Genomic DNA, 15,696 nt, shown 5'->3' on the forward strand with positions numbered 1-15,696 from the left:
GGTACATAATGTTATTTCTATACTTTATGCGACCCCTCTCACCACCACTGAGTGGAGGCTGGTAATGGATATATGGGGGGCCTTCAGTCTACAATTTTCCTGTCTTCCACAAATGCAGACCTCTGGTATGCTGGCCATCTCGTCCACATCAGAGATCTCAGAGATGCCAATTTCTACCAGCTAAGGATAACACTGCAATAAATGTCTTCTTCCCACGCAACCTCAAATGAACTTTAACGAGAAAGAATGCCATATGTTTTGAGTTGAAGCCATTCACTGTGTAATGAGTTCACAAGTGGCTGACATTGTTTGAATGGGCTTCCAGTATGTCCAAGTCCAAAGTTTTTTTTTACACAGTTTAAAGACTATTTTCACTGCTGACTGAGATTGCGTATGGTGAGTCTTGTCTAGATATCTTTCTGTTGAAATTTTTGAAAAACAATCCAGCATTCTACTCTAAGCATGAACACGGTGAATGAAGGGTAAAACCCAGGAAATTTGCATGAACAGAGAGGGGCTGGACTTTCAACGTCACATCTATAACTGAGCCTATAAAAAAATAGAGAGACGGTCTTATGTAATGAGAGGAGAGAGATACGAATATTGCCTGTGTGCCTGGACAAAAGTTACAGCAGGACGAGAGCGCAGAAACACAGCGAGAAACCAGCAGCCATCAGAATGTCTGCTGATCCAGCCAAGGTACAGTGCTGTTTGCATTCTTTTCCACACAATCAGATTGCTGCAGTTTGATCACTCTCACACAATGATCATGTGTTTTGTATATTTTGACCTTAATCCGTCTTTTTGAAAAGACGGATATTCCCCATCGACCAGAACTGTTTGATTTCCATGGAGTCCCAATGATCCACATTTTCACAGACAACTGGGAGAACGTTCAAAACTTTCAGGCCAGGCCGGATGACATACTTATTGCAACATACCCCAAAGCTGGTCAGTCTACACAAACAGTCAGAGTAAATGCTGTATTGCTCATAATGTGTGCATAGAGGAGAGGAGTTGGGATCATTTTATTTCCCTCTCTCTCTTTTAGGAACCACATGGGTCTCCTACATCCTTGACCTGCTGTATTTTGGCCAGATATCCCCAGAGCGTCAGACATCCATCCCAATATATGAAAGAGTGCCTTTCTTAGAGATGATGATGCCATCTGTGTTTATAGGTTCAACAGATGATCAAACATACCGTATTTCATAAACATTGTATGAGTCAACAAAGTACTTAAGCACTTGACAGGATGTGATTACTCTATCTCTGTCTCTTCATATAGGAGTTGACCAGGCAAACAACCTTCCCACCTCTCCACGGCTCATTAAAACTCATCTTCCTATCCAACTTGTGCCAAAGTCCTTTTGGGAGCAAAACTGCAGGGTCAGTAGTTTGTGTGTTCTTGACATGAAATCAATGTATGATCACAAGACGGCTGAATCAGAAGCAGTAGAATTTGAGGTATTTCTACCTCCAGTTACAACATAAACAATAAGGTCCATCATGTCCCATGTAATGTTATAATTTAAGTGTTTTCTTCTTCTGTAGGTAGTCTACGTGGCTCGCAATGCCAAAGACAACATGGCCTCTTATTTTCACTTTGAGCGCATGAACCACGTTCATCCAGAGCCTGGAGACTGGAGCAGCTACCTCCACAGATTCATGGAGGGAAAGAGTATGAAATGCATTCATAATATTGTTTTTGTTGGAACAGACATGCACAGATCTCTACTGAACACTACTGATAAGTTTTCATGCGTTGTTCTGTTGCTTTAGTGGTGTTTGGATCCTGGTATGACCATGTGAACGGCTGGTGGAAGAAGAAACAGACTTACTCAAAAATCCATTACATGTTCTTTGAAGACATGGTTGAGGTATGTCAGAAGGTTTTGTGAGTTCTTTCGATGACTGTACTAAAGGTCTCCTCCAGCTGTAATAAAACAATGACGATATTTGACCATTGTGCTTCCAGGATACTGGACGGGAAATCGACAAACTCTGCTGCTTTCTTGGTTTGTCTCCTTCAGCGGAGGAGAAGAAACAAATTACAGGTGGAGTGCAGTTTGATAATATGAAAAAGAACGACATGACCAACTATTCTACTATCCCATGTATGGATTTCAAAATTTCTCCTTTCATGAGAAAAGGTAATTTGATTGTTTCATAACTAAATGTGTGTGACAAGAAAAAATATCAGATCTCCACCTTTAGCTAAAATACCTGACTGATTGTCTGTGGTTCTGCAGGGAAAGTCGGTGACTGGAAGAACCATTTCACTGTGGCCCAGAATGAAGAGTTTGACGAGGACTACAAGAAGAAGATGAAGGATCCTTCATTTCAGTTTCGCACTGTAATCTGAACAGGACTGGACTGACTGTGTATAAGTGGAGACTGGTCCATTATATTTGCCTCTAATGTGACAGCAGAGGTGTGGAGTGTGTCTTCCTGTGATTTTTATCTAAATCAAGGCTGCGAACTACACATCATGAAGCACAATACAAATCAAATGATTAGTCATGTCTGAAGGTCAACATGTCTGTCATAACAAGAGAATGTATGTGAAGAAAAATTTTGACAATGAACATTTCATTAACCAAAAATCCATCAATATTTGTTCGATAATGTGTAATGAAAGAGCAGCTGTACACCATTTATACTGATACTATTAAATGAGACCAAGATATTAGTGTGATCAACAAAATGAATCCAAAGGTTTTTCTAGGTTATCTATAATTATATTTACGATAAAACAAAAATCACTCATATGTTTGTATTCTTGTCTTCTGTGTGTGAGACATTTGAAAACAAATTGATCAGAAAATAGGTAGAAAGTATGAACAGGGGGATGCCATGGAGCCTAATGACATGGAGGGTTGGTAGTTCAGAGTTTTCAAGAGCAGATGGAAGTTTAAGCAAGGTAATGAAATGTGCTGCCTTCGAAAGAAACGGTTTACTATGATTAGTATGACAGTTTTACCTCTGGAGGGTGGTAAGCCCATAACAAAATCCACTGCTATACGGGACTATGGTCTCCGGCATTCAGGCTGACTTCCCTGCTTCAGACTCAGGAGTCTGCTGGAGGCATTACTGGAGTGATTGTGGTGATCGAACACCAGTTTGAGCCTCTTCTCGAATTTCAAAAAACTGTGCTTTAGGGCCCATTTACATATACACGATTATTTTGAAAAACTGAGACATTTCCCTTTGCTTCTGCCCTTCGTTTACACGCAAATGGAGAATTCGCCTCTGCATTCTAAAAACTCCAGCCAGAGTGGAGATTTTGGAAAACTTTGGTTGCACATTTGCATGTGAAGTGAGAAAAACAGAGAAAAGCAGAGCTTTAGGTCGCTGATATCACATTATGCACCAGAACTTGTACCTGCGCCAAAAGTGTGACCTATGTTTACATTTTGATTTGGCTATGGTGATCATGGATGCATTCAGAGTGGCAGCTGCATTTACGTTGGTGCAAACCCTTTTCGTATGTTTGCATTTGCAAATACAGCTGCTCTATTATATCGAAGAACAGAGACGAACGAGTGCTCGGAGGTCAACAATTTTGTAACAACTTCTCCCCCCTCCAACACGAAGAGCCAGTCCGTGTCACCAACAGCGTCGCCGGTTTTGGGTCTGACCTGATGATCCTGGCGCCATTTTTCTTCAAACAAGAAAGAGGAAGTGATTTGTTGCTATTTTTGGGATTCTGATTGGCTGACGTGGGCTTGAGCTTCTCGTTACACTGCCACCTACAGTTTTGGAATGTCCTGACGCCATACATACAGGGGTCAGTGTAAACGAAAAGTTTTCTGAAAACGGATACGTGTGCACGATGTTATTTTTGAAAACGGAGAGGGTGAAATGTCCGTTTATGAAAATATCCAGCCATGTGTAAACGTAGCCTAAGTTAAGGTTGGAATTCAGTACCTCAGCCCACATCAACGCCTTGCTTCGTAATAAGCCTAGAACAAAATGCACCTCAGCTTGGTCTGACAAATACTATGCCCTGACTAGTTACTGCTTTCTACAAAGGGGCACCGTAGAACGAGTCTTCCTTAAATATTGATGATGCGTGCCAGGTGTGCTGCTAACTAGGTGGAGCCAGCTGAGTGCTGGGACACACCCAGTTTAGAAAGACAGGGGACCAGACAGACGGCCAAATAACACTAGGGAAAAGGGAAAAGGAAAACACTAGGACAAGACAGGTTAATGAATCCTAACACATTCAACCTGACTGTGAGGTCCATTTCATCTTAGAAGTGGATGCCTCCAACACTGAGGTAGGTGCTTTACTATGTCAACAACCCCCCTGACCACTGACTGTGTTGGTAAGCAGACCAAATTGGATGGTGAAACTTCCTGTAGCTGTCAGAATATGAAGTGTGTTGTACATTGTGCATATAGTTTTTGTCAGTGGGATGTAGAAGGCGGTTCTGATACAGCCATTGTGTATTCCGCCCAATTAGTTTCTCCTATGCCACACTGGCCTTCCCTCCTCATTGAATTTAGTCTGTGCAGTGACCAATCTCAGTGCCAGTTTGTCTTTCTACCCTGTGCCAATTGATCCAGCTGTTTTCCTAGTGTCTATTTTTCCTGGTGTATTTGATCTGTGCTTAGTTTTCCTGGACCTCAGCCTGGCCCTGGACCTTTGTCTTCTCTTTGTTGAGTCCTGTTAGTTATTTCTCCAGTTGTTACAGGGAGACGAGAAAAGTACAGTGAAGAAACCAGCAGCACTCAGCATGTCTGTTGATCCGTACAAGGTATGTCTCTAAATTTATCTCCATTTAAACCTACGGTGTGCTTTACTTTCAAACGGGTTTCATTACTTAATAAATATGTCATGTTTAGCTGGTTAGAATAGACAGAGGTTTTCTACAAAGCAAGTAAAGGATATGAATTTGTTGTTGCTCTCCCTCCTTTTAGATGACTTGAAACTTTTTGAAACAATCTGCCAGACATTATCTGTGCTTTAAAATGTGTCATGCAACACAATAAATCCCTCTCAAAATAATGTGTAGGTGTCACTCAAAGGTTATGACGTATCCACAGCTCCACAATGCCCTTGGGTCAGTGAAAATGGGCCAAGACTCTTGATCTACACATACGGAGGGAAAGAGGAATTCAGGACACTGCAGGAACACTGCTCTTTAAGTTGGCTGAACACAGCTGTAGATCTCAGAAGAATGCTGCAACAAACAAGCTTGATGTTCTTCCTGTGTAGCGTATCCTCAAGAGCACTTTAAAGGGGAACGAATGGCACATGTTTCGACTTGAACCTGATCACTGTGTAGACAATTCCAGAGTGGCCGACTCAGTGTTAGCGTGCACGTGCAATGTTCAAGTCCAAATCATCTGAAATCATTTAAAGACCGTTTCACTTTTGAAAAGTTGAATATAACAAATCAAAGGTTGGAGCTAATAAAACCCACTTTCAATGATTACACTGGACTGTTCATGCTCAGTTAATTTCTTGAAACGCACACCAGCATGTCTCTCTAAACATTACCATGGTGAATAAAGGGCAAAAGCTCACAAAATCTGAAAGGACAGGGAGGGGTTGGCCTAAAATAACAAGGGAAATTGTGTTATGCAACAAGAGGCGAGAGGCAGGAAAGTAGTCTACATGTTTGGGAAAAATTCCAGCAGGAGGAGTATCAAAAATACAGAGAGAAACGAGCAGCAATCAGAATGTCTGTTGATCAGGACAAGATATGCGTCTAAAGTAATCCCTTGTTAAACATGCAGTGTGTAGCATTTAGGGTGATCAACTGGCACAAATGGAATATTTCTGAATAAGCTTTTCAGTGGTGTACAATCACCTGAAATAAGAATCCTACCTTTTCATCTTAGACTGAGCCCTTTCAATCTACAGAGGGTCCTTGGAAGCACTGCCATGTTTCTATAGTAGCCTAGAACGCACTTTTGCATTTTTCTTGTTTTTATCAAGGGTATTCAGTTGGTTGCAATCTGCGACCTCACTGCTAGATGCCACAAAATCCTATACACTGGATCATTGAAGCGACAGTGTGCTTTACTTTGCAGTGGGGTTCATTACTTGCAAAACATGCTTTACTGTCTATAACTGAGAGTGGACTACATTGTTTGTATTCTTTTACGTACAATCAAATTGCTGCTGTTTGATTATTCTCACATGATGATCATGGGTTTTGTACGTTTCAATTCTTTCGTTTTTTTTAGAAGCTGGACATACGGCGAACACAACTGTTTGATTTCCATGGAGTCTCAATGACCCACTATTTCACAGACAACTGGGAGAATGTTCAAAACTTTCAGGCCAGGCCAGACGACATACTTATTGCAACATACCCAAAAGCTGGTCAGTCCACATAAACTATCAATGTAAATGTTTTATAGTGCAGAAAAGATGTGTGTGTGTGTACAGAGGTGAGGGGTTGCAATCCCTTTGTCCTTTTCTTTTCCCTTTTCTTTGTTTTTCTTTTAGGAACCACATGGGTCTCCTACATCCTTGACTTGCTGTACTTTGGTCAAACATCCCCAGAGCGTCAGACGTCCATCCCAATAATTGACAGAGTGCCTTTCTTAGAGAAGACGATCTTGCCTGTTGGATCAGGTTGAAGAGACGATGAAACATACCTCACAAACATGAATCACCAACATACAAAGATTTCATCTTTATTCTTTATTCACATCCTCAGTAGCTTCCACAAAGTGATACATAGATACAAAGATCAGAAAAGAAGAGAAGTGACTTCAAACATAAAACCTACGGTGGAAATAAGAACAAAATTTTCACCAACAGATACAGACCAAAAAATACAAATAAGATTCCAGAAACAGCAAACTTCAGCATACTATGTGATTATTTTCTACCTGTTACTTCAATAAACTTTACCTGCCATTGTATGTGAAAGGTTCATTTGCCTTTTATTAGTATCCCGTTTCTAACAAGGCACTGAATTTACCACACTGAAACAGTAAAAACTACTGAAGCACTTGACAGGATGTGATTGCTCCATCTCTCTCTCTTCATATAGGAGTTGACCTGGCAAATAACCTTCCCACCTCTCCACGGCTCATTAAAACTCATCTTCCAGTCCAGTTTGTGCCAAAGTCCTTTTGGGAGCAAAGCTGCAGGGTAGTTAATTTGTGTGTTATTTATACGAAATCAATGTATGATCGCAAGACGCTGAAATAAAGGATAAAGTAACTTCAGCAGCATTAAAGACTCATGTTTCATTTAAATGCTGAATGATGACAAAGAGAAGCAGTCGAATTTCAGGTATTTCTACCTTCATTTACAACACAAACACTCAGATGTGTGAAAGAATATCATGTCTCCTGTGAGGTGGTCCTCAGGTAATTTAAGTATTTCCTTCTTCTGTAGGTAGTCTACGTGGCTCGCAATGCCAAAGACAACGTAGTCTCTTATTTTCACTTTGATCGCATGACTCAGATTCAGCCAGAGCCTGGAGACTGGAGCAGCTACCTCCACAGATTCATGGAGGGAAAGAGTATGAAATACAATAACAACAGAGTTTTTTTTTATTGGAACAGACATGCACAGATTTCTACTGAACACTACTGATATGTTTTCATGCGTTGTTCTGTTGCTTTAGTGGTGTTTGGATCCTGGTATGACCATGTGAACGGCTGGTGGAAGAAGAAACAGACTTACTCAAAAATCCATTACATGTTCTTTGAAGACATGGTTGAGGTACGTCAGAAGGTTTTGTGAGTTATTTCGATGACTGTACTAAAGGCCTCCTCCAGCTGTAATAAAACAATGACGATATTTGACCATTGTGCTTCCAGGATACTGGACGGGAAATCGACAAACTCTGCTGCTTTCTTGGTTTGTCTCCTTCAGCGGAGGAGAAGAAACAAATTACAGGCAGAGTGCAATTTGATAATATGAAAAAGAACGACATGACCAACCAGTCTACGAACCCAATTTTGGATTTCAAAATTTCTCCTTTCATGAGAAAAGGTAATTTGATTGTTTCATAACTAAATGTGTGTGACAAGAAAAAATATCAGATCTCCACCTTTAGCTAAAATACCAGACTGATTGTCTGTGGTTCTGCAGGGAAAGTCGGTGACTGGAAGAACCATTTCACTGTGGCCCAGAATGAAGAGTTTGACGAAGACTACAAGAAGAAGATGAAGGATCTTTCACTTCAGTTTCGCACAGTAATCTGAACAGGACTGGACTGACTGTGTATAAGTGGAGACCGGTCCATTATATTTGCTTCTAATGTGACAGCAGAGGTGTGGAGTGTGTCTTCCTGTGATTTTTATCTGAATCAAGGCTGCGAACTACACATCATGAAGCACAATACAAATCAAATGATTAGTTGTGTCTGAAGGTGAACTGTCATAACAAGAGAATGTATGTGAAAATTTTTTTTGACAATGAGCATTTCGTGAACCAAAAATTCTTCAAAACATGTAGGCTTAGAGTATCGTGTCCACTGTATCACTGAAATATTTGTTCAATAATGTGTAATGAAAGAGCAGCTGTACACCATTAATACTGATACTATTAAATGAGACCATGAGATCAACAAAATTAATCCAAAAGTTTTCCAAAGGTTATCCATAATTATATTTACAATAAAACAAAAATCACTCATATTGTTTGTATTCTTGTCTTCTCTGTGTGCGACATTTACATAATGTTATTTTTATACTTGATGTGACCCTCTCTCCACCACCAAGTGGAGGCTGATCATGGATATATGGGGGGCCTTTGGTTGGAAAAGCATGTCAGGATGCACAGTCCCAAGTTGGTGTGCTCAGTTTTGTATTTCATAATCTTTAGTTCAATTTTCAATCCAATTTCTTGTTAGTTTATCAAGCTCTAACCACTGCTCTTTGGCTGTTCTAAAGTTAAAGCATTTGTTTGCTGTAACAAATCCCATGAAAAGTCCAAAACCAGCAATGAATTGATACTACTTGCAGTTGTGTGTATGTGTGTGTGTGTGTGTGCATGTATATGATGCTTCAGGGCATTCAATCGATCGCAACTGGACTTTGTCAGTTTGTCTTGGAAGACGTTTCGCCTCTCATCCGAGCAGGCTTCATCAGTTCATGCACACCGGACTAGATAGGACAGCTCTAGTCCAATGAAATGGTGTTAGGTTCAAGTATTTATCCTCTGAGTGAGGCCAAACCCCCAAAACCAAGGATGGTATCACTCTATTGTGAGGAAAATGATCCCCCATTAAGGCGGGGTAGGGTGTGACCCTTGGGTGTCAACAACAGTCGTCTGCCTTGTTAGTGTCCCATTCTTGTCATTGGGAGGCTCCTTGAGCCATGTGTGAATGGCTTTGTTGTTTATTTTCAGAGGCTAAGTTTTTGAATCTCTTTGGAAGAGATGAAAGGACAGCATTGTATGTGGGAGATAGGTGGTGTCTCAGGCCTCCCCCTCTGTTCAGAGATGGTTTTTCAACCTTGACATGGATGGCTTCTCTCACTCCTCTTTCAAACCATCTGTCTTCTCTGTCCAGAATATGCACATTTTTATCCTCAAAGGAGTGTGCTTCCTCCTTGAGATGCAGGTAAACAGCTGAGTCTGTTTGCGCATGTCTGGTGCGCATGAACTGATGAAGCCTGCTCGGATGAGAGGCAAAACGTCTTCCAAGACAAACTGACAAAGTCCAGTTGCGATCGATTGAATGCCCTGAAGCTTACAATGACCTGGATGAATGAGAATATTCACAGGCATGTGTATGATGGTGATGTCCTGCAGGTGCACCAGATTCAGGGCAGAACCATCAGCTGCATCTCATCTCTATAATCAAGCCTATCCAAGTACTTCAACAAATAAAGAATTGTTTGTCCATTTCTCTTGGAAAATGAGACACATCCACACCTGCTTTTGTTTTGTTGACAGGCAGCATGATGTGATATCAACCGCTATGTCTCTGGTGCATTCATGGACCACTCGGAGGATGTTTTCATATACAATTTTATGTAACTTCCCATATGAAAAAAAGTTTGCTATTTTGTATTTATGAATTGCCTTGTAGAGCAAGCTGTTTTTCATTTAGAAAGTAACATTATGAATTGCCTCGTGGAGCAGATCAAATTGTCTTGTGGGCCGTCTGTGGCCACTTTCTTGGACTTATTACTTTGAAAATTAAATACCCCTTACCACCCATTGGCGTTTCAGCTTCTGTAGTGCTCCATGGTCCCACAGTCTTCACCAGTGTAGACCTCCGGTATGCCAGCTATCACACCCACATCAGAGATGTCAGAGATGCCAATTTCTACCAGCGCTTCATCTGCAACTATATTTGACTGGCATCACTTCTCACTGCTCTCATCTCCACCTCAGCTCCATTGCACTGGACCATTGAGGCAGAATCAGCATTCCTGGAATTCCAGAGTCGCTTCCCCTCTTCCCAGGCCTCTCACTCTGTTAGGCTGTGGCTTAAATTTTCGTTTTGGACTCAAAAATGCAGACCGGAAACAGGATTCAAAGCAATTCAAAGCTAGGAAACCACGAGGGAATCAGGACATTCTGGCAACAGGTAGAGCCAAAAGTCTTCTTTAAACACTCTGCCATAATCAGTCTGATGCACACCAGGTGTGCTGTGGTCAGAGACAATGTCAAAAGCGATGCCATGGAGCCTAATGACATGTAGGGTTGGTAGTTCAGAGGTTTCAAGAGAATTCAGTGCCTTAGCCCACGTCAACGCCTTGCTTCGTAATAAGCCTAGAACAAAATGCACCTCAGCTTGGTCCGACAAATAAGAGCAGGGTCTCTGTTTAACGACAATGCTGCACTGCAAAAGGAACCCCCCCCCATTTGTCACGAGTACTGTCGAGTTGTTCAGGATCGCTTAGATGAGCCTCTTTTACAAACTGAGAATCGGTGGATGCAGCCTGGAGGTCTATAGGACATGTAACGTGTGAGCACGGACACTTGGGACGCCGTGTTCTGGCTGGAATCACATAGCACCCAAAATAATTGTTTGTGCTGCTGAAGAATGCCCTGACTAGTTACTGCTTTCTACAAAGGGGCACCGTAGAACGAGTCTTCCTTAAATATTGATGATGCGTGCCAGGTGCGCCGCTATCTAGGTGGAGCCAGCTGAGTACTGGGACACACGCAATTTAGACAGACAGGGGACCAGACAGACGGCCAAATAACACTAGGGAAAAGGGAAAAGGAAAACAAGACAGGTTAATGAATCCTAACACATTCAACCTGACTGTGAGGTCCATTTCATCTTAGGAGTGGATGCCTCCAACACTGAGGTAGGTGCTTTACTATGTCAACATTCCCCCTGACCACTGACTGTGTTGGTAAGCAGACCAAATTGGTCGGTGAAACTTCCTGTTGTTAGAATATGAAGTGTGTAGTACGTTGTGCATATTGTTTTTGTCAGTGGGATGTAGAAGGCGGTTCTGATACAGCCATTGTGTATTCCGCCCAATTAGTTTCTCCTATGCCACACTGGCCTTCCCTCCTCATTGAATTTAGTCTGTGCAGTGACCAATCTCAGTGCCAGTTTGTCTTTCTACCCTGTGCCAATTGATCCAGCTGTTTTCCTAGTGTCTATTTTTCCTGGTGTATTTGATCTGTGCTTAGTTTTCCTGGACCTCAGCCTGGCCCTGGACCTTTGTCTTCTCTTTGTTGGGTCCTGCTAGTTATTTCTCCAGTTGTTACAGGGAGATGAGAAAAGTACAGTGAAGAAACCAGCAGCACTCAGCATGTCTGTTGATCCGGACAAGGTATGTCTCTAAATTTATCTCCATTTAAACCTACGGTGTGCTTTACTTTCAAACGGGTTTCATTACTTAATAAATATGTCATGTTTAGCTAGTTAGAATAGACAGAGGTATTCTACAAAGCAAGTAAGGGATATGAATTTGTTGTTGCTTTCCCTCCTTTTAGATGACTTGAAACTTTTTGAAACAATCTGCCAGACATTATCTGTGCTTTAAAATGTGTCATACAACACAATAAATCCCTCTCAAAATAATGTGTAGGTGTCACTCAAAGGTTATGACGTATCCACAGCTCCACAATGCCCTTGGGTCAGTGAAAATGGGCCAAGACTCTTGATCTACACATACGGAGGGAAAGAGGAATTCAGGACACTGCAGGAACACTGCTCTTTAAGTTGGCTGAACACAGCTGTAGATCTCAGAAGAATGCTGCAACAAACAAGCTTGATGTTCTTCCTGTGTAGCGTATCCTCAAGAGCACTTTAAAGGGGAACGAATGGCACATGTTTCGACTTGAACCCGATCACTGTGTAGACAATTCCAGAGTGGCCGACTCAGTGTTAGCGTGCACGTGCAATGTTCAAGTCCAAATCATCTGAAATCATTTAAAGACCGTTTCACTTTTGAAGAGTTGAATATAACAAATCAAGGGTTGGAACTAATAAAACCCACTTTCAATGATTACACTGGACTGTTCATGCTCAGTTAATTTCTTGAAACACACACCAGCATGTCTCTCTAAACATTACCATGGTGAATAAAGGGCAAAAGCTCACAAAATCTGAAAGGACAGGGAGGAGTTGGACTTTGATATCTGATCTGGGACTGAGCCTAAAATAACAAGAGAGATGGTGTTATGCAAGAAGAGGCGAGAGGCAGGAAAGTAGTCTGCATGTTTGGGAAAAATTCCAGCAGGAGAAGTATCAAAAATACAGAGAGAAACGAGCAGCAATCAGAATGTCTGTTGATCAGGACAAGATATGCGTCTAAAGTAATCCCTTGTTAAACATGCAGTGTGTAGCATTTAGGGTGATCAACTGGCACAAATGGAATATTTCTGAATAAGCTTTTCAGTGGTGTACAATCACCTGAAATAAGAACCCATTCCATCTACAGAGGGTCCTCTTCCACAGAGTGGAAACACTGCCATGTTTCTATAGTAGCCTAGAACACACTTTTGCATTTTTCTTGTTTTTATCAAGGGTATTCAGTTGGTTGCAATCTGCGACCTCACTGCTAGATGCCACAAAATCCTACACACTGGATCTTTGAAGCGACAGTGTGCTTTACTTTGTAGTGGGGTTCATTACTTGCAAAACATGCTTTACTGTCTATAACTGAGAGTGGACTACATTGTTTGTATTCTTTTACGTACAATCAAATTGCTGCTGTTTGATTATTCTCACATGATGATCATGGGTTTTGTACGTTTCAATTCTTTCGTTTTTTTTAGAAGCTGGACATACGGCGAACACAACTGTTTGATTTCCATGGAGTCTCAATGACCCACTATTTCACAGACAACTGGGAGAATGTTCAAAACTTTCAGGCCAGGCCAGACGACATACTTATTGCAACATACCCAAAAGCTGGTCAGTCCACATAAACTATCAATGTAAATGTTTTATAGTGCAGAAAAGATGTGTGTGTGTGTACAGAGGTGAGGGGTTGCAATCCCTTTGTCCTTTTCTTTTCCCTTTTCTTTGTTTTTCTTTTAGGAACCACATGGGTCTCCTACATCCTTGACTTGCTGTACTTTGGTCAAACATCCCCAGAGCGTCAGACGTCCATCCCAATAATTGACAGAGTGCCTTTCTTAGAGAAGACGATCTTGCCTGTTGGATCAGGTTGAAGAGACGATGAAACATACCTCACAAACATGAATCACCAACATACAAAGATTTCATCTTTATTCTTTATTCACATCCTCAGTAGCTTCCACAAAGTGATACATAGATACAAAGATCAGAAAAGAAGAGAAGTGACTTCAAACATAAAACCTACGGTGGAAATAAGAACAAAATTTTCACCAACAGATACAGACCAAAAAATACAAATAAGATTCCAGAAACAGCAAACTTCAGCATACTATGTGATTATTTTCTACCTGTTACTTCAATAAACTTTACCTGCCATTGTATGTGAAAGGTTCATTTGCCTTTTATTAGTATCCCGTTTCTAACAAGGCACTGAATTTACCACACTGAAACAGTAAAAACTACTGAAGCACTTGACAGGATGTGATTGCTCCATCTCTCTCTCTTCATATAGGAGTTGACCTGGCAAATAACCTTCCCACCTCTCCACGGCTCATTAAAACTCATCTTCCAGTCCAGTTTGTGCCAAAGTCCTTTTGGGAGCAAAGCTGCAGGTTAGTTAATTTGTGTGTTATTTATACGAAATCAATGTATGATCGCAAGACGCTGAAATAAAGGATAAAGTAACTTCAGCAGCATTAAAGACTCATGTTTCATTTAAATGCTGAATGATGACAAAGAGAAGCAGTCGAATTTCAGGTATTTCTACCTTCATTTACAACACAAACACTCAGATGTGTGAAAGAATATCATGTCTCCTGTGAGGTGGTCCTCAGGTAATTTAAGTATTTCCTTCTTCTGTAGGTAGTCTACGTGGCTTGCAATGCCAAAGACAACGTAGTCTCTTATTTTCACTTTGATCGCATGACTCAGATTCAGCCAGAGCCTGGAGACTGGAGCAGCTACCTCCACAGATTCATGGAGGGAAAGAGTATGAAATACAATAACAACAGAGTTTTTTTTTATTGGAACAGACATGCACAGATTTCTACTGAACACTACTGATATGTTTTCATGCGTTGTTCTGTTGCTTTAGTGGTGTTTGGATCCTGGTATGACCATGTGAACGGCTGGTGGAAGAAGAAACAGACTTACTCAAAAATCCATTACATGTTCTTTGAAGACATGGTTGAGGTACGTCAGAAGGTTTTGTGAGTTATTTCGATGACTGTACTAAAGGCCTCCTCCAGCTGTAATAAAACAATGACGATATTTGACCATTGTGCTTCCAGGATACTGGACGGGAAATCGACAAACTCTGCTGCTTTCTTGGTTTGTCTCCTTCAGCGGAGGAGAAGAAACAAATCACAGGCAGAGTGCAATTTGATAATATGAAAAAGAACGACATGACCAACCAGTCTACGAACCCAATTTTGGATTTCAAAATTTCTCCTTTCATGAGAAAAGGTAATTTGATTGTTTCATAACTAAATGTGTGTGACAAGAAAAAATATCAGATCTCCACCTTTAGCTAAAATACCAGACTGATTGTCTGTGGTTCTGCAGGGAAAGTCGGTGACTGGAAGAACCATTTCACTGTGGCCCAGAATGAAGAGTTTGACGAAGACTACAAGAAGAAGATGAAGGATCTTTCACTTCAGTTTCGCACAGTAATCTGAACAGGACTGGACTGACTGTGTATAAGTGGAGACCGGTCCATTATATTTGCTTCTAATGTGACAGCAGAGGTGTGGAGTGTGTCTTCCTGTGATTTTTATCTGAATCAAGGCTGCGAACTACACATCATGAAGCACAATACAAATCAAATGATTAGTCGTGTCTGAAGGTGAACTGTCATAACAAGAGAATGTATGTGAAAATTTTTTTTGACAATGAGCATTTCGTGAACCAAAAATTCTTCAAAACATGTAGGCTTAGAGTATCGTGTCCACTGTATCACTGAAATATTTGTTCAATAATGTGTAATGAAAGAGCAGCTGTACACCATTAATACTGATACTATTAAATGAGACCATGAGATCAACAAAATTAATCCAAAAGTTTTCCAAAGGTTATCCATAATTATATTTACAATAAAACAAAAATCACTCATATTGTTTGTATTCTTGTCTTCTCTGTGTGCGACATTTACATAATGTTATTTTTATACTTGATGTGACCCTCTCTCCACCACCAAGTGGAGGCTGATCATGGA

The 15,696-nt window shown here is 41.0% G+C and overlaps 3 protein-coding genes across 4 annotated transcripts; all 3 read left to right on the plus strand.

Annotated features, from left to right (window-relative positions):
* Nucleotides 1–567: 567 nt before the first annotated feature.
* Nucleotides 568–8,603, plus strand: LOC139334660 (cytosolic sulfotransferase 3-like). 2 transcript variants are annotated; one of them, XR_011602392.1, is made up of 9 exons: nt 568–699; nt 813–951; nt 1,052–1,180; nt 1,289–1,389; nt 1,555–1,681; nt 1,783–1,880; nt 1,979–2,153; nt 2,253–2,629; nt 8,444–8,603. XR_011602392.1 is itself a non-coding variant. In XM_070967701.1 (8 exons), exons 1-8 carry the CDS (start codon nt 679–681, stop codon nt 2,363–2,365), a joined length of 903 nt encoding a protein of 300 aa, XP_070823802.1. In that variant the 5' UTR covers nt 568–678; the 3' UTR covers nt 2,366–2,770. The 2 variants fall into 2 exon arrangements, 1 of the variants encoding a protein (XP_070823802.1); XM_070967701.1 differs by lacking the exon at nt 8,444–8,603 and having other exon boundaries at nt 2,253–2,770.
* LOC139334664 (cytosolic sulfotransferase 3-like) lies at nt 4,643–8,191 on the plus strand. The gene is made up of 8 exons (XM_070967706.1): nt 4,643–4,763; nt 6,202–6,340; nt 6,467–6,595; nt 7,020–7,120; nt 7,370–7,496; nt 7,602–7,699; nt 7,798–7,972; nt 8,072–8,191. The coding sequence occupies exons 1-8, from the start codon at nt 4,743–4,745 to the stop codon at nt 8,182–8,184; spliced, it is 903 nt and encodes a 300-aa protein (XP_070823807.1). The 5' UTR covers nt 4,643–4,742; the 3' UTR covers nt 8,185–8,191.
* A 4,585-nt stretch (nt 8,604–13,188) lies between the features above and the next one.
* Nucleotides 13,189–15,575, plus strand: LOC139335349 (cytosolic sulfotransferase 3-like). Its single transcript, XM_070968907.1, has 6 exons — nt 13,189–13,316; nt 13,443–13,561; nt 14,346–14,472; nt 14,578–14,675; nt 14,774–14,948; nt 15,048–15,575. The coding sequence occupies exons 1-6, from the start codon at nt 13,226–13,228 to the stop codon at nt 15,158–15,160; spliced, it is 723 nt and encodes a 240-aa protein (XP_070825008.1). The 5' UTR covers nt 13,189–13,225; the 3' UTR covers nt 15,161–15,575.
* The last annotated feature ends 121 nt before the right edge of the window (nt 15,576–15,696 follow it).

Source organism: Chaetodon trifascialis, chromosome 8 (assembly GCF_039877785.1).
Source record: "Chaetodon trifascialis isolate fChaTrf1 chromosome 8, fChaTrf1.hap1, whole genome shotgun sequence".
Classification (NCBI taxonomy): domain Eukaryota; kingdom Metazoa; phylum Chordata; class Actinopteri; order Chaetodontiformes; family Chaetodontidae; genus Chaetodon; species Chaetodon trifascialis.

Coding starts and splice junctions, on each gene's coding strand:
- LOC139334664 (XM_070967706.1), top strand. CDS start 4,743: ATGTCTGTTGATCCGTACAAG. Junction 4,764..6,201: donor TGTCTGTTGATCCGTACAAG/GTATGTCTCTAA, acceptor CGTTTTTTTTAG/AAGCTGGACATACGGCGAAC. Junction 7,497..7,601: donor CAGATTCATGGAGGGAAAGA/GTATGAAATACA, acceptor CTGTTGCTTTAG/TGGTGTTTGGATCCTGGTAT.
- LOC139334660 (XM_070967701.1), top strand. CDS start 679: ATGTCTGCTGATCCAGCCAAG. Junction 1,682..1,782: donor CAGATTCATGGAGGGAAAGA/GTATGAAATGCA, acceptor CTGTTGCTTTAG/TGGTGTTTGGATCCTGGTAT. Junction 2,154..2,252: donor TTCTCCTTTCATGAGAAAAG/GTAATTTGATTG, acceptor GTGGTTCTGCAG/GGAAAGTCGGTGACTGGAAG.
- LOC139335349 (XM_070968907.1), top strand. CDS start 13,226: ATGACCCACTATTTCACAGACAACTGGGAGAATGTTCAAAACTTTCAG. Junction 13,562..14,345: donor TAGAGAAGACGATCTTGCCT/GTTGGATCAGGT, acceptor CTTCTTCTGTAG/GTAGTCTACGTGGCTTGCAA. Junction 14,473..14,577: donor CAGATTCATGGAGGGAAAGA/GTATGAAATACA, acceptor CTGTTGCTTTAG/TGGTGTTTGGATCCTGGTAT.